The 16,747-nt window shown below is 53.0% G+C and overlaps 2 protein-coding genes across 4 annotated transcripts; one reads left to right on the top strand and one right to left on the bottom strand.

Annotated features, from left to right (window-relative positions):
* Window positions 1-523: 523 nt before the first annotated feature.
* ARL16 (ADP ribosylation factor like GTPase 16) lies at window positions 524-4,493 on the top strand (the record flags this gene model as incomplete). The annotated part of the gene is given in 4 exon segments (XM_034790382.1): window positions 524-580; window positions 1,347-1,460; window positions 2,631-2,746; window positions 3,741-4,493. Coding segments are annotated over 4 exon segments (459 nt in total), but the record flags the coding sequence as incomplete, so codon positions are not given.
* Window positions 4,494-4,531: 38 nt separating this feature from the next.
* Window positions 4,532-15,846, bottom strand: LOC117887690. Of its 3 annotated transcripts, none has more exons than XM_034790380.1 (4): window positions 15,337-15,846; window positions 13,170-13,302; window positions 10,625-12,522; window positions 4,532-6,998 (listed from the first exon to the last, which is right to left on the bottom strand). In XM_034790380.1, the coding sequence occupies exons 3-4, from the start codon at window positions 10,922-10,924 to the stop codon at window positions 6,300-6,302; spliced, it is 999 nt and encodes a 332-aa protein (XP_034646271.1). In that variant the 5' UTR covers window positions 10,925-12,522; window positions 13,170-13,302; window positions 15,337-15,846; the 3' UTR covers window positions 4,532-6,299. The 3 variants fall into 3 exon arrangements, with proteins under 3 accessions (XP_034646271.1, XP_034646272.1, XP_034646269.1); XM_034790381.1 differs by having other exon boundaries at window positions 10,625-11,190; XM_034790378.1 differs by having other exon boundaries at window positions 10,625-10,795.
* Window positions 15,847-16,747: the final 901 nt, after the last annotated feature.

Below are 16,747 nucleotides of genomic sequence, written 5' to 3'. Positions count from 1 at the left end.
GGGGAGGGGGCTGGGTGGGGGGTGCCCGGGGAGGGGGAATGGGGTACCCGAGGGGGTGCCCAGAGGGCACAGAGGCAGCCTGTTCCCGGGGGGGTGCCCGGAGCGGGGGAGGGGGCTGGGTGGGAGGTGCCCGGGGAGGGGGAATGGGGTGCCCGAGGGGGTGCCCAGAGTAGGGGAGGGGGCTGGGTGGGGGGGGCCCGGGGAGGGGGGGGGGGGTGCCCGAGGGGGTGCCCCGAGGAGGCAGAGGCAGCCTGTTCCCGGGGGGTGCCCGTTCCCGGGACGGGACGGCGATGCCCGGCTCTAGTCTCCGGCCGGCGCTGTGGGGTCCCCCAGGCAGGTGCTGGAGCAATGGGGGGGCTGAGAGCCATTGAACCAGACTGTAACCCCGTATCCATGGAAACCCCCACAAGCCGGGGAGGGGCGGGGGCAGCGCTCCAAGCTCCAGCCCCCGGGTGCCTGGGTGAAGCCGTGTCTGGGTGATGATCTTCCTTCCCCCCATGCTCCTTGACAGCTTCCTGCACAGCTGTGCTCCAAGGATGGGTCCCGAGAGCTTGGGGAGCCTCCCCCCACACTGCCCACGGTATGGCCAGGGCAGCGCTCTGGCTCGCTGGGCCTGTCTGCATTTCACAGCGTCCGCGTGTTCGGTGCCGTTTGCTGGCCCGATGTGGCCATGTCTGAGTGCTCAGTCGAGACCAGGACTTCTGTCCAGCATCACTCAGCTAGTTGTAGATCAACCTTGCGAGGGGGGGCCAGGCTGCTGCGCTCTGGGTGGGTGGGTCAGTGTGAGGCAGCGGGGCCAGGATTCTGTTGCATTTGTGTTAGTAAGGTGTTAACAGAGCCAGGGAGACTCAGCCTGGCTAGCGGCTACACAGAACAAAAGGCCGCCCCTGAGGAACCTGCACGTGTCAGAAGACATCAGCAGAAACCTTCTGATACCAGTTCAGCCAATGTTGCTCCACTTGGTCAGTCCCAGGGAATCCCATCCCTATGTGACACCTGCTTAAACCCTGAATGGTGTGAGGGGGGCCCTGCAGGTGACTGCTGACTGAACTGCTGCTGGGAAGTTTCTTCCCATAGCTGCCCCTCTTCTTTGATTTACTGCAGCCTTAGTAATCCAATCCAATCCTCTTGCTTTTGCAGGTTCTCCCTTATGAATAGAACAGTATCATGGGCAGCACTGCTGCCCTCACGTAGTGGTGCTCTTTCGCAGCGTAGACAGGCCCCAAAGGGTCACTTTTTTAACCAGCAGCTCCATGATGTACTAACAGGAGATGGACTCGGTTGTGAGGAACACAAACGTCTCTACAGAGACTGACTCTGGCTGGTGTTGTCTTCTAACCTTGCAGGTGGGTACAAATCTAACTGACCTTCTGATCCAGAAGAAGATCACGATTCGGGAGTTAGGGGGCTGCATGGGCCCTATCTGGCCTAGTTACTATGGAGACTGCAGCGCTGTCCTGGTGAGTGCACATCCCTTGGGTCTAGATTCTGAATGTGACCTTTTCCTGGCCCATCAACATCTAACCCAACAATCCATTGGCTCAGGCTACATTGGAACTGCCTTGCACTGCATGTGGAGGGCCGACTGACCCACCATGTCTGAGTAATGGTAACAGCTCCCTCTTGGAGAGGGAGATACATCCCATTGTACAGCTGGATAGGCAGAGGCAGAGAGAGAGAGGAAGTGACTTTTCCAAGACCCCACAGCAAGTCAATGGCAGAATGAAATAGAACCCAGGAGTCCTGGCCACGCTCAGACCACGCTGCCTCTTGTCACTGTGTAAAGTTATTTGCATTGTAATGCTCACTCAAGGGGAAATCACTGGTGTTTAGACATAATTAGGCCTGGCAGAAATAGATTTTTTTTTTTAAATAATTTCAGCAAATAATCACTGTTTATTTTTAAGTATTTTTTCAAATTTTTATTGATTTAAATTTTCACAGTTGCAGAAAATGGGAGGGGGTGTCAGACAATTCTCTGAGTCTCTCACATTCTCAAGCAACATTTTTCTTACTTTGCCTATCTGTAAATTTGACTTGTCAATGGAAATAATTTTTCACCCATTTGTGTGTAGTGAAATCAACATTTACTGACACTTATTGAAAACTCTAACCCTTCCACAGTAGCACAGGTCCTACTGTCCCTGCCCAAAGCCCTCGAATGAGTGGAACTGGCCATGGAGTGAGGGAACACCTCACCTCAGGGCCAGACTCTTCACTGGCCTTCCATTTTTCATGCCTCAACTTCTCCCTGCAACTTACCACTCAGGGCTCGTGAGATCCCTCTGGATCACCTTGTGGGCTTGATTCTAATCTCACTCACCCATTTTACAGCAGGGTGACGCCGTCATCTCGAGCTGTGCTACTCCTGAGCAACTGGGGCCCTGTGTGTTTATAGGCATGGCTGGGGGGGCACATCATCATCAAGTGGCCTGTGGAGTGGGGCTACAAATCCAGGGAAGGGCCCCCAGAACTCTACACCAGGGCCTCTCACTTCGTTTCCCTTGTGTTTTAATCTCCTCCCACTCCCTGTTCTGGAGCTGGTCTGTGGGGTAACCCGCATCTCCCAAGCGACTACCTTACATTTTAATTAATTCCCCACCTGGATCTTTCACTCTGCTTCTTCCCAGTTCATGATTGATGCGGCTAACCCCACCCAGATCTCTTCATCCTGCGTCCAGCTCCTGTCGCTCCTCTCCGCAGAGCAGCTTGCCTCGGCATCCGTCCTGATCCTGTTCAATAAGATGTAAGGCAAGGATTCCTCCAGGCTGAAAGTGATCAGTCTCCATGGGGGAGGGCAAAGGGAGGAAATCTGGGACTCCTGGTGCAGTCACTTTTTGCCTATATTGTCATCTGCAGCCAGATAAGTCCCTGAGAGGCAGGTAGGCTGGGGGAATACTCTACCCGTTTCAGATTACCCATTTCATCTGGTCCCACTGAGGGCCCTCTGTCATCCCATAGCAACCAGCTGCAGCACTAGAGGTGCTGCTTCAGTTTTCCCAACCTGTCTTTGTAACCAAGTCCAAACAAGCTTGCACTGAAGAATATTCCTTTAATTAACAGGACAAATCCCAAACAAGGAAAGAGCTTCCACTCAGGTCCTGGGTCCCACTTCTAGCTCCAGAGTTGGAGATTCCTCTTACATGGTCTCTGTATCTTCCTTGTTCAGAACACCCCTCCCCGCAGCTCTCCTCCCCAGATCTGGAGTACTGTTCTCACCAGTCCTTCTGCCCTTAACATAAAATACCACTTCACGGCCTTCCCAGTGCTCCCCAGAGCTGGGCAGTACCCTCACCAATCCCTTGGCTAACATAGCATAAAGATCTCAGCCAGTTCTACTCCCCAGAGCTGGGATTCGGCTCTCATCCATTTTCCCATGATTGTATCGGAAATGCTTCCCTTGTTTCTTGCCGGGGGTCTCCTCTGACCAGGAGGCCCCCTGATCACCTTGCTGGGTTCCCTTCTTTACTGAGTTCTGGCTATTTTATTACAGTCAGGTGCATCCCTAATTGAGGACTAATCAACCACATGGGCAATCAGTTAACCCCAAGGCTGGTGGACCAGCCTTAGTTGTGGGTAAATTGGCCCTAATTCTCTCTAAAAGGCCAGTCACCCTGTGCAGCCCCTCGCAGGGATCACTCAACAGAAATTGCAAATTCCAATTGCTCTAAGTTGGGTCACTGATGGTTTAGCACAATCTCTCTCTCTCCCTTTCTTCCTATCCCCGATTGTGGCTCCAGCGACCTGCCCTGCTACATGTCCCTGGTGGAGATGAAATCGCTGTTCCGGATTCAAGATATCATTTCCTGTGCTAACCAGCCCATCACTGTGGTGGAGACCAGCGCCCGTGATGGCACCGGGCTGCCCGATGTGCTGCAATGGCTTCGCTCCACCCTCAAGGAGCCCAGTTGAATTTGCTGTGTCCAGCTTTGGTGTTTCCTGCCAGCTGACGGGGGCTGACTCTGACTCCGACTCCAGGCAGCTCACACCGACTCTGTCACCAAGACTAGGATCCAGGAGCGGTAGAGGTGGCTGAGCAGCAGTCTCATCAGCCCTCCACCTGGGAATGAGAGCGGGGGGAGGGGGGGGAGCAGCAGGACTGAGTGTGCCCCCAGCAGGTTGGTGGGAGCAGTGGAGCTGCCTCAGACTTTTGGTACCTTGAATTGCAAAGTAAACTGTGAACTCAGGACTTTCTCCCATTCGTTCCAGACTGTCGGTCAGCCTGCTTGCCCCCGGGGCAGGAGGAACTTACTGCTGGGGGGCGGGGATGTGCAGAGACCACAGCCTCGTGTTTACTAGGGTACCTTTGCCCCGTGACTCCCCTGTCCTTGGCAGCCTTGCTGATGGAGTGCCCCGCCCCACCCTTTCCGCTTTGACTGCTGGCCCTCTGCTGCTCCTAGGCTAGGAGGTAATGGGCCTGCCCACTGGAGCCCATCTGCAGGCAGGAGCTCTGTGGAGGGGTTTGTTGGTAATTAAACATTGCTATCAGTTTATTAAAGAGCAGGGCGTAGTTCCCTTCTCCGTCTGATTTAATGCCATGTCTTCTGAGGGCAGGCCACTTTAGGCTTCTTAGCCATATACAAAACTGTTATTATAATGCCCCAGAAGGTGTGTGAGGGGCTTCCCAGATGCACAGGTCCCTGCCCCAAAACTTCAAGTAAAATCAGGTGAGTTTATTTACATACAGCAAAAACAGTCAATCTGCCCAGGACTCCAAACCCATATCCAACAGACCAAACTTGTACTGTTTGCATTGCATTAGCACCTAAGGGCCGCCCTGTGCTGGGGGCTGTACGAACAGCTAGGAAGAACAGGTCCCTCAGCAGAAGCGTTTACAGTCTAATGTAAAGCCACCTTCATGCCCACCACCTGCATTTCCAGTACAGCAGGCTGTAGTCCCGACACACGAGGTCTATTTCTGTGTGAGGGGAAGCATCTTCCACCAAGTGAGGAGGAAGAGTCTGGTCTTAAGTGGGAGCATACAGTATGCCCTCGCTCTAAGGAACCCCTGGGAATCCAAGCCATTTGGTCATTGTAGCTAGGGGTTTGTTATAGGGAAAGAGCCCTGCTGGGAGGGGCTGACACCTCAAGCCCTGCAGCAGAGCTGAGAGCTCCTGTGGTCCCGGAACCGCAGCTGGGGCCCTGGGGCCAGAGGCGCAATCTGGCCGGCCGTGACCATGGGGCAGGTGGAGCGCTCTGCCCCCCGGGCGGGGCTGGAGGTGGGATCCAGGGACCAGGTGTGCTATTGTGAAGGGCGTTATAGTGAGGGTGTACTATACTTGGTGATCCTTGTCCAGGGAGGTGGGGCTTGGACACTCTGCAGCCATCCCAAGGGACAGTTTGTGAAAAGAGAAGAAGTCCCACTCCAGCTCATGACCGTTTCTGGTAATGAGGAATTCACAGCTGGGTGTCTGTCACTGACCGTCTCTGAACTCTGAAGCTGTCCCCCATGGCTCTGTTCGCTACGGTATCCCCAGAATGCCGCTGGCCAAGTCAGAGCTGTGAGTGTTAGACTAGGTGGGAAGCAGCATCACCAGCTAAATGTCTGAAGGGTGTGAGCAGATGAGAGGGAGCGGAATTGTTCCCAGGGGACCCATGCAGAATAACAGCGGGGAAGGAGCTGATGATATTAAGAAAAGGAAAAGTTGGGAGAAAGCTTCTTGCCAGGGAGATGGCTCAGGCTGTGGAATAGCCCCCAAGCGAAGGGCTGGCTGTAGCACCAGCGAATGTGCAGTAAGAAGCAATCGTGTATTGGTCCCTGGCTGGGGGATGGATTAGATGGGGCCCAAGACTGCAGCTCTATTGCAGGAAGGGACTAGTTCTAAATGGAGCCTCCCACAAACACTGACAGGCTCCAAAGACAGCGCAGCCTCCAGTGTTGGTGCGATAGGCTAGTCACTGGGGTCTCAGTGGAGAGCCTGGACCAGGGGCTGCATCAAAGCCGTAGCAAGTCTCCTTTGTTTCTCTTTTCTCCTTGAGGGTCAGGAGGTGGCGTAGGCTGAATTACCAATCAAACAGCTTCAGAGACACACGAGCTGTTTGCCCCCCTCTACCACAGTCCTTATCCAGTTAGACTCTGGGGGCATGCTCCCTCCAGCACACAGACCCTGTACAAGGGAGGGGCAGGGCTGGGGGGGTCCCCATAGCATATGCACTCTGGGCAGTCTCTGCTGCTGTGGGCTGTGTTGGAGGGGGAGGTAGAACCAGAGAACCTGTGACCCCTGCAACAGCCCCCGATCAGGAGGGTGCCGGAGCTGCACAGAATGCCAGCCTGACTCCCCCATCGCTGCCACGCTCAGTCACTGGAGACTGAAAAACTGTAATGGCTTGGCCTTGAACTGTCTTGACCCCAGCTTCTGAATAAGCTTTGCTTTAACTTTTGCCTCGATTTCACCTGTGAAGTCCCTCTCTATGGCTTCATAGTTTAGAGGGGGTGTGCTTGTTGACCGAACTCCCTCCTCCACCACTCTGGTCCCCAGCAGGAGTTTGCTCAAGGACTCCACCTCAGCGCAGTTCCCATACTGCCACGGGCCCCCGTTTGGGGGGGCAATGGGAGGGGGCTGAAAGTTCACGTTCCTAAACAATTGCTGACACTTCTCACAGGGTGACTTCTCCTGATATTTTTGTTCTTTAACACTAAACTGAAAGGCCTGGCTCCACACCCCCTCAGGGAAAGTGATGGCCGGACCATCACCCTTATGTTGCACTGCATAGGCCACAGCCTTATGCCATGTTTTTACAGAGGACAACGCAATCATGATGCATCTTTCATGGCGCCCCTTACATGAGAGGGAAGCGCCATAGAAGTGGTGGAAGTCAGCGCCACCCTGGGGACCATCGTAGAAGCAGCAAGCGATAACTGAGGCTGTAAAGGTGAACTTAGTGGCATCCAGCGCATGAGGTCCCTCCTCCGGTGATTGATTCCACAGTTGCGCATTAAAGCTGTGCAGAAAGCTCATTAGCTCCTCGGGGGTAGTGAAACGTTTCACTTCTGTCACCTGGGAACATACATCATTAGTCACTAAGACTCTGCATCCGGTATTCGCTCCATGTTCCACTCCCCAAGGGACGACGACATTCTTCAGCAGAAGAAAACGCCCAGAGTAGCAGGACAGATTAGCACCTCTTGAAAACCAGAATGTTGCGCCTGTGTCAGGCACAGAGTAGTTAAACAGCAGTTGGTCACTATAACGATGGGAACTCTCAAGAAGTCTGTGACAAAGTCCCTCATAGGAGCCATTTAAAGACACGATGTAGTCATAAGGGCAAGAGGGAAACTGCTGACTTGGGGCACAGCTTGGCTACAAAACAGAAACCTAAGAACATAAGAGTGGCCAGACTGGATCAGACCAATGGGCAATCTATCTCAGTGTCCTGTCTCTATCGTGACAGTACCCTAACAGTGGCCAATGCCAGGTGCCCCAGAGGGAATGAACAGAACAGGGAATCACCAAGTGAGCCATCCCCTGTCGCCCATTCCCAGCTTCTGGCAAACAGAGGCTAGGAACATCATAAGAAGAACACATAAGAACATAGGAACGGCCATACAGGGTCAGACCAAAGGTCCATCTAGCCCAGTATCCTGTCTACCGACAGTGGCCAATGCCAGGTGCCCCAGAGGGAGTGAACCTAACAGGTAATGATCAAGTGATCTCTCCTCTGCCATCCATCTCCACCTTCTGACAAACAGAGGCTAAGGACACCCTTCCTTACCCATCCTGGCTAATAGCCATTCATGGACTTAACCTCCATGAATTTATCCAGCTCTCTTTTAAACCCTGTTACAGTCCTAACCTTCACAACCTCCTCAGGCAAGAAGTTCCACAGGTTGACTGTGCGCTGTGTGAAGAAGAACTTCCTTTTATTTGTTTTAAACCTGCTGCCCATTAATTTCATTTGGTGGCCCCTAGTTCTTATATGTTGGGAACAAGTAAATAACTTTTCCTTATTCACTTTCTTCACACCACTCATGATTTTATTTACCTCTATCATATCCCCCCTTAGTCTCCTCTTTTCCAAGTTGAAAAGTCCTAGCCTCATTAATCTCTCCTCCTATGGGACCTGTTCCAAAACCCTAATCATTTTAGTTGCCCTTCTCTGAACCTTTTCTAGTGCCAGTATATCTTTTTTGAGATAAGGAGACCACATCTGTACACAGTATTCAAGATGTGGGCATACCATGGATTTATATAAGGGCAATAAGATAGTCTCCGTCTTATTCTCTATCCCTTTTTTAATGATTCCTAACATCCTGTTAGCTTTTTTGACTGCCACTGCACATTGAGTGGATGTTTTCAGAGAACTATCTAAAATTACTCCAAGATCTTTCTTGAGTGGTAACAGCGAATTTAGACCCCATTATTTTATATGTATAGTTGGAATTATGTTTTCCAATGTGCATTACTTTGCATTTATCAACATTGAATTTCATCTGCCATTTTGTTCCCCAGTCACCCAATTTTATGAGATCTCTTTGTAACTCTTTGCAGTCAGCTTTGGACTTAACTTGAGTAGTTTTGTATCATCTGCAATTTTGCAACCTCGCTGTTTACCCCTTTTTCTGGATCATTTATGAATATGTTGAACAGCACTGGTCCCAGTACAGACCCCCTAGGGAATACTCCTATTTACCTCTCTCCATTCTGAAAACTGACCATTTATTCCTACCCTTTGTTTCCTATCTTTTAACCAGTTACTGATCCATAAAAGGACCTTCACTCTTATCCCATGACTGCTTACTTTGCTTAAGAGCCTTTGGTGAGGGACCTTGTCAAAAGCTTTCTGAAAATCTAAGTACACTATATCCACTGGATCCCCCTTGTCCATATGCTTGTTGACCCCCTCAAATAATTCTAGTAGATGGGTGAGGCATGATTTCCCTTTACAAAAAAACACATTGACTCTTCCCCAACATATTGTGTTCATCTATGTGTCTGATAATTCTGTTCTTTACTGTAGTCTCAGGGCTGGTCTACACTGCCACTGAAAGTCAATATAAATTACACTAGTTAAGTTACATAAGTTTAGTAACGTAAGTCGATGTAACTCCCGCCTCCCGTTGAGACAGACAGGGCCGTCTCTAACTTTTTTGCTGCCCCAAGCAGCAAAAAAAAGCGCCACCCCGCCGTAACACCCCTCCACCGAGTGCCGCACCGCCGAACCCCACCCCGCCGAGCGCTGCCAAACAACCGCCGCCCTCTGCTGCGCTGCCGAACACCCTCCCACCCCCCCGCCGTGCTGCTGAACCCCCTCCCAGAGTGACGCCGAACACCCCCCGCCGAGCGCCGTGCCGCCGAACAGCCCCCGCCCCCCTGCCGCGCTGCTGAACCCCCCCGCCGAGCGTTGCCGAACAGCCCGTCCCCCGCCACGCTGCCGAACACCCCTCGCCGCCCGCCGAGCGCCACGCTGCCAAACACCCCCGCGGAGCGCCACGCCCCCCGCCGAGCGCCACGCCACGTTGCCCCCCGCCACCCCAAGACTGGCCGCCCCTGACCAGGTGCTGCCCCAAGCACATGCTTGGTTGCTTGGTTGCCTGGTGCCGGCCCTGGAGATGGAGTAGAGCAGTCACAGGGAGCGTGCTCTCCTATCGACTTAGCGCGTCTTCGCCAGACCTGCTAAATCGGTGCTGTGCACTGATGACAGCGGTGCTGTTTTAGCGCGTTAGTGAAGACAAGCCCTCAATTTGCCTGGTACTGGAGTTAGGCTTACGGCCTGTAATTGCCGGGATCACCTCTGGAGCCTTTTTAAAACATTGGTGTTACATTAACTATCCTCCAGTCATCTGGCACAGAAGCTGATTTAAATACTAAGTTACATACCACAGTTAGTAGTTCTGTAAAGCAGTAGGAATAAACCAACTTTCACCCCATCAGCAGGGCCCCAGATTCAAGCGTCGTATTGGTGCTGTTCGTTATACTGATTGATCCAGAAAAGGGGGTGAGCAATGAGGGGGCAGCATTTGCAGAGGAGCCAGAACTTTTCAGTTATTGAAGACTGAAGAGTTTCCGAGGGACCTAACCCAGACAGGGGACTGGTAACACAATGGCAGACGGTGATGACAATGGCATGAAAAGCAGTAAAAAGCAAACTAACAAAAGGAAACCTTTACACATCGTATAATTAGCCTGTGGAACTTACTGCCACAGGATCTCACTGAGGCCAGGAGGTTAGTAGGAGTCAAAGATATCGATAATGAACCCCCACGTTACATTAGCTAGGAATCACATTCCTATATAGTAACACTCCTGCTTCAGCATGCAAACAGCCATGAGCTGCTAGAGGTCAGGAGAGAACTTCTGCTTGGGGTCAGGCAATTCTTTAATTGTCCATTCTGGGGGTTCTGGCTCGTGCTGGCCCCAATCGGAGACAACGGATCTGAGCCAGTCTGTCCAGTCCCCTCGTGCCAATATGCTCATGAACTTGCCCTTGGAACCAGGCTGTTCAGGTCCATACCCATCCTCATTCAGTCACTCTCCTCTCACAGCCACTGCTTCAGACTGAAGTCAAGGCCTGGCTCCCATCTGCTTCACTGATTTCAATGGAGCTGTGCTAAGGACACCAGCTGAGGCCCTGCCCTGTATCTCAGGCGACTAGCACAAACTCAGGACACACAGAGAATACGTACGTAATCAAGAAGGATGGAGTAAGGTGTTTTGGTGGGAAGGTGCGTTGTACACTGCTCAAATGGGGCTGGGTAGAGACGTCTGAATGCATCTTGATAAGGCTCAGGTAAAAACTCTCTGGGCTCTATGGGAGTTTTATGTATTCGTCCGAAGAAGAATATCGCGTGCAGCATCTGGTAAAAAGCAGAGATGGACTCTGGAACAGAATTCTGGTGGACGCATGCTCCTCCCTTTGGTGACCCACCAGCCCACCTCCCCTCCCAGTCATGATCCCATAATGTCCCCATGGTCTCTCCAGCCATGGCTCACATGTAAAAGTAACAGCAGGAAAGGATGGATGTATCTGATACTAATGCAATGTCCATTCCATCTTGCCTGTCCATCTGGTTCTCGCTGCTCTCCTGCATGCACTACTGTGCTGCCTAGGCCCCTCGCCACTCCAAGCACAGCCACCTGGTCCCATTCTCAGAACGCAAAATGTCCAGTAAGTTCTCGGACTGTCCTGAGCACAGCTTTTTGTTTCAGAAAGAGGAGACAGTAACCAGGGACAGCCACTTTAGACTTGCTCCTGACCAAGGAACAAAAAAGCGAACAGAAAGTTGGGAATCATTAGGAAAGGGCTAGATAATAAGACAGAAAATAGCATATTGCCTCTTTATAAATCCATGGTATCCGCGCATCTTGTATACTGCAGGTAGATCTGGTCGCCCCATCTCAAAAAAGATCTATTGGAATTGAAAAAGATACAGAAAAGGGCAACAAAAATGATGAGGGGTATGGAACAGCTTCCGTATGAGGAGAGATTAATGAGACCGGGACTGTTCAGTTTGGAAAAGAAACAACTACAGGGGGATATGATAGAAGTCCAGGTTCCAGCCCCAGCTTGCAGTGGGGGCTGGAGCCGGGGCCGTGCATCCCTGCCCCACAGCTTGCAGTGGGGGGGCTGCATCCGGGGCCATGTGCCCCTGCCCCGTGGCTTCTGCCAGATACTGCAGTCAGGGCTATGCACCCCCGTCACGGCTTCCCAGGGCCAGGCGCCCCCCCATTCCCTGCGGCTTGGGAGAGGGCAAAAAGGCTTCAGGGTAGGAGGCAGAGAGGTGCGAGTAGCAGGGGGGAGCCTTGGTGGAGGAGGGCTAGCTGGAGCAGGGTCTGGGGTAGAACAGGGATGGAGCATGGGCGGGGCCTCAGGGGGGAGGATGCCAAGTAGGGGCATGGCCACAAACTAGGCATGCCCAGCCTCCCCAAATGTGGGGGATCAGGCTCCAGCCATGGATCACGACAAATCAACTTAATTTTCTTCTTTGACAGGTTACTGGCCTAGTAGATGAGGGAAAGTGGTAGGTATGCTATATCTTGATTTTAGTAAGGCTTTTGACACGGTCCCACATGACATTCTTATCAGCAAACCAGAGAAATATAGTCTAGAATAAATTGCTATAAGGTGGGTACCTAACTGGTTGAAAGACTATACTCAGAGTCGTTATCAATGTTTCATTGTCAAACTGGGAGGGCCTAGCTAGTGGGGGCCCACTGGGATCTGTCCTGGGTCTGGTACTACTGAACATTTTAATTGATGGTTTGGATAATGGTGTGGAACAAGGGTAGGCAATAGGCAGAACACGGGCCAAATCCAGACCACGAGACACTTTTAAACAGACTGAGACATCTTTTTTATGTATTTACTATCATTATTTTTATTATTTTTGTATTATTTTCTCTGGAGTCTGGACCATGCCTATACCTTGACCAAGAAATTTGGACCTTGACAAAAACGAATTGATGACTCCTGGTGCAGAGTATCCTTATATAATGTGCAGATGACACCAAGCTGGGAGGGTTGCAAACACTTTGGGGGACAGGATTAGAATTCAAAATGACCTTGTCAGATTAGAGAATTGGTCTGAAATCAAGATGAAATTCAATAATGTCAAAGTACTACACTCGGGAAGGAAAAATCAAATGCACAATTACAAAACAGGAAGTACTGTTTAGAAAACCTGTGAGGAAAGGTTACAAAACTGGGCCTGTTTAGTCTTGAGAAAAGAAGGGGAGGGAGGAGGAACAGATAAGTCTTCAAATACCGTAAGTGCTGTTATAAAAAGGACGTGATCAATTGTTCTCCATGCAAGGGACAATTTGGGTTAGATATTAGGACAAACTTTCTACGGCTAAGGGGAGTTAAACCCTGGAACAGGTTCCAAGGGAGGCTGGGGAATCCCTGTGATTGGAGGTTTTTAAGAACAGGTTGGACAAACTTCTCTGGTTCTGCCTCAAGGCAGGGGGCTGCACTTGAAGACTTTTCAATGTCCCTCCCTTCCTGCCGCACATTTCTATGACTCCCCGCCAAACACCAACACACCACGGGTCTCCTTGTTCTTCTCGCCCCTGCACATTCCTCTTCAGGGGCCTGGCAAATCCGTCCCTGAGGCAGCTCCTGCTCCTCTCCTTTCCACGTCCCCCACTCCCCACCAATCAAGCAGGAGGCGGTGAAAAGCCAGAGGTGGGATTGCCGGCTGCAGGGAGCAGCGCTAGGTGGCAAGTGCTCACCTTCTGCAGGTATTTCTTTTGGGTGTCCTTGGGTGCATCCTTCGTTTCCTTCAGCAACTCCACAAATCTGTCAATGAACTGAAGCCCGCTCTTCACTAAATTGCTTCTTAATGTCTCGTTTCGCTGGACTATTCTGCAAGGTACCAGAAAAGCACGGGGTCCTGGGGTCTCTGGCAGGCAAGGCATTCCTTGCTAAACAAAGAGGGGCTATGGCTAGAGGCAACAACCCCTCCCTGTGGAGCTTAACTCCTCCCAACCCCCATGAGCCGGTGGAGTCCTTGCCCCATGCTCCCTCTGGGTGAGTGCCCAGCTCATCCCTGGCTGGGGTCAGATTTCTTGGCAATTCAACAACAAAACCCCTCAGCCTGGACTCCCTAGCCTTGGCTGTTCCTAGTGTTTCCCTCCAGGACCTTCTCTGCCCCAGGTCCCTCTCTCTAGAGCCGTCCTCGTCGCCCTTTCAGCCAGGCAACGTTCTGGAGCAAACAAACGTCAGCAGCCTTAACTCTGCCTCTTACCATCACGCCCGGCTCACTGCAGGACAGCAGAGCGCCCGCCCTGTTCCTGTAGCGGGTGGATGGGTGGGAGTTATGCTGTCCAGCTATATGAAGAGGGTTGCTGAGGACATGAGAGGGTCCAGTCCACATGTGGGGATGGGGTGGGGGGGTCTCAGGCGCAGAGGTGGGGGGCTGGCGAGTCCCGGGGCAAAGATACATTTGATATCGGAACCCAACCAAAAGCATCTTGAATTTGTCATATTTACTGTTATGATCATTTCTATTGCAGTAGCAGCCACAGACTCCGCTGTGCCGGATTCTGGGTGCAGTGGTAAGTGATGGCCCCGGCCCACAACGGACAAGGCAAGGGGGTGACGCAAACAAGCACATGGGAGGGAAGGGTAACAAAGTGACTCGGGGGGCAGCTCCTCCCTCAGCTAGTGTCACTCCTCATCGCACTGACTTCAGTGGAGCCTGACAGATGACACCAGCTGGGACTCTGACCTGGGCTGTGCTAGCACCACTCTCTCTTATGGCCAAGTGTCCTACAGGTTGGAGCACATGGACCTAGGAGCAGGTGGAGGGTGGGAGCTGAGAGGGGAGGAGTTGAGGCATTTCCTGAGGATCTGACAGCTGGGAGAGGAGTGGGGCTTGCTGGGGAGAGGGGAAGCATCGATAGGAATGTCCCATAAGACCGTGGTGCTGTGATCTCCCCCAGCGGGGCCGTGCTTCCTGTGCCAGCCTCCCCAGGAGCCGGCAGGACTGGCTGCTCTGGCCCAGGGAGGTGGGGTGGAAAGGTTCCTCCCCAAGGCAACACGTGGGGTGGTCCTGTGCCCCCCCAGCATGGGCAGCCCATATCGTAGGCTGGGTGAGGTTGTGCCTCCTCTGACAGCCCGGCGTGGCCTCGCCCACGCTCTGCCCCGAGGCCCCTGCTGCTGGCCCTTCCCCCTTGGCCCCAGCCCAGGCAGGCTGCTCTTTTCCCAGGAAGCCGGCTGGGGCTGGGGCTGGGGCTGGGGCTAGGGCGGCTGCCAACAGACTGTGGCCAGGACTTGCAGTGGCTGGGGCTGCACCGCCTGGCACTCGGGGGGCTGCACGCCTGGCACGCTGGGGCTGGGGGGCTGCACGCCTGGCACGCCGGGGCTGGGGGGCTGCACGCCGGGCAGGCCGGGGGGCTGCACGCCTGGCACGCCGGGGCTGGGGGGCTGCACCGCCTGGCACTCGGGGGGCTGCACGCCTGGCACGCCGGGGCTGGGGGGAGGAGAGGAGGGCTGGCAGCCACGGGGAGGGGGGCAGCTCTGGGCTCCAGCAGGGGAAGGGGGGTGGGAGGGGTGGGGCCGGCCAGGGACTAGCCTCCCCAACCCCGGGGTTCACTCGCCGCCCATGCCCCCCAGTATCAGTAGGTACGAGTTGTCTCTGGGCATGGCGAGCCTAGTGGGGGCTGTGGAGTGGCTAAAGGAAGAGCTTCTCAGCTGGCCCTGTGGTGGGAGCCACCTCACAGCTGCTGCTGCATTTCCCTATGCTAAAGGCTGTGTCTGTGGGAATCCAAAGGGGCTTTGGGGGCACCCTGCCCCATGGGAAGATGGGGAGAAGGGGATCAGGGGCTGCTCCCAGAACATAGGGGAGGATTTCAGGTGGTTTCCATAAATGCTGGAAGAAACAACTCCTGCCTTTACCTTTTATTTTTCCGCTTCTCCGGAGGAAGGTTGGGCTCGTTCTGCAGGAATAAAGCAGAGAGATCACAGCAGTCTGGTCCAGGCCAGTCATCCTGAGGAACCCACAGCCACAAGCACAGCGACCCCACCTGACCCACAGGCAGGGAGCAGAGCTCAACAGCTTTGTGCCAGTGCATCGAGCACCCTACAGACATACCCGGAAACACTAGCCATTGTCTACAGCCGCGAGCAGCCAGTTACCCAAAAACCTGAGCAAAATCTGGTTCCATGCAGCAGTGGGCAGTGCTGGATGGACAGAAATACAGTGTTGCCAACTTCAAAAATCATGAGGTGGACCCCTCCGCCCCCAAATCATGACATTTTAAACAAAGGTGACTGTGTGTTTTTAGGTAAGTTGATGTCTGAACTCCCCGTTCCCATGCCCAGGTGTGTGCATGTGACAATTGTGTTCCCCACTCGCCCACATGTACTGGGTAAGGTGATTTTGAACCCTGCTGCAGGAGCTCTCACCCCCCCATCCACCCCTCTCCTGCCTAGCAATTAATCCTGTCCCCCAACCCCCCTTCAGTTCTGTCCTCCCCAACCCCCCCAATTCAACTCCCCATCAGTTCAGCCCCATTGCCCCCATCGACCCCCACCGCCCTCAGTTCACCCTCCCAGCACTCACCGTATCTGCTCAGAACCCACCATCAATAGAGACCCCCTTATCAGCGCTCACTCTCCTCCCTGCAGCCCCCCCCCTGCAACCTCCAGTCTCACCTCTGCTCCTTAGGGTTCTTCACCCTCCCCAGGTCTTGGGGGACTGCAATGGGGTCCCTCTCTCACTTCCCAGGCAGGCAGGGAAGCAGCCACCCAGGACTGACAGCCGGAGCCCTGGCTGTGCCTGGAGTGGGGTGGGGGATGGCTGACAGGATTTCTAAGTAAAATTAAGCCTCACTTTTAGAGCTCTCCAATGTTGGGATTTTTTTTCTTCCAGTTGATTCAATTGCTTATTTGAGGGCTGGTCCTCCCCCTTCTTTACATCTCACATGAAGTTTCTCTATCTTGATAGCTTTGTTTATCAGATATGTAAAGAAATTTCAATTGTCCTTCAAAATACTTTGGAAGTAACTGCCCAAGTGTCTAGTGGAGAAAACACACTCCTCTGTTGGGGGGGGGGGGCGGCTCCTGTTTGACTGGAAACACATTTTAAGAATGTGCCATGGCTGGGGGGAAAAATCCTGAAAGTTGAGAGTTCTATGATGAGTGAGACTTAATTTCACACAGAAATAGCAACTCTCGCAATTCATTCACGAGAGTTGGCGTATCTGGAAATACCAGCTGCAAGTGATGGGGATACAGAAAATCCCAAGCAAAATGCTGGTCACCAGGGTCTGTCTCATTGCAGCCAAAGGGCCCTTTGCAGAATTGT

This window comes from Trachemys scripta, chromosome 14 (assembly GCF_013100865.1).
Source record: "Trachemys scripta elegans isolate TJP31775 chromosome 14, CAS_Tse_1.0, whole genome shotgun sequence".
Taxonomy (NCBI): domain Eukaryota; kingdom Metazoa; phylum Chordata; order Testudines; family Emydidae; genus Trachemys; species Trachemys scripta.
The sequence above is the reverse complement of the archived record's forward strand: the minus strand, read 5'-3'. Positions and strand labels throughout refer to the sequence as shown.

Coding starts and splice junctions, on each gene's coding strand:
- LOC117887690 (XM_034790378.1), bottom strand. CDS start 15,530: ATGTCTGTAGGGTGCTCGATGCACTGGCACAAAGCTGTTGAGCTCTGC. Junction 10,796..13,169: donor AAAAGAAATACCTGCAGAAG/GTGAGCACTTGC, acceptor GCTTTTTACCAG/ATGCTGCACGCGATATTCTT. Junction 6,999..10,624: donor ACTCCATCCTTCTTGATTAC/GTACGTATTCTC, acceptor GTATGTTCCCAG/GTGACAGAAGTGAAACGTTT.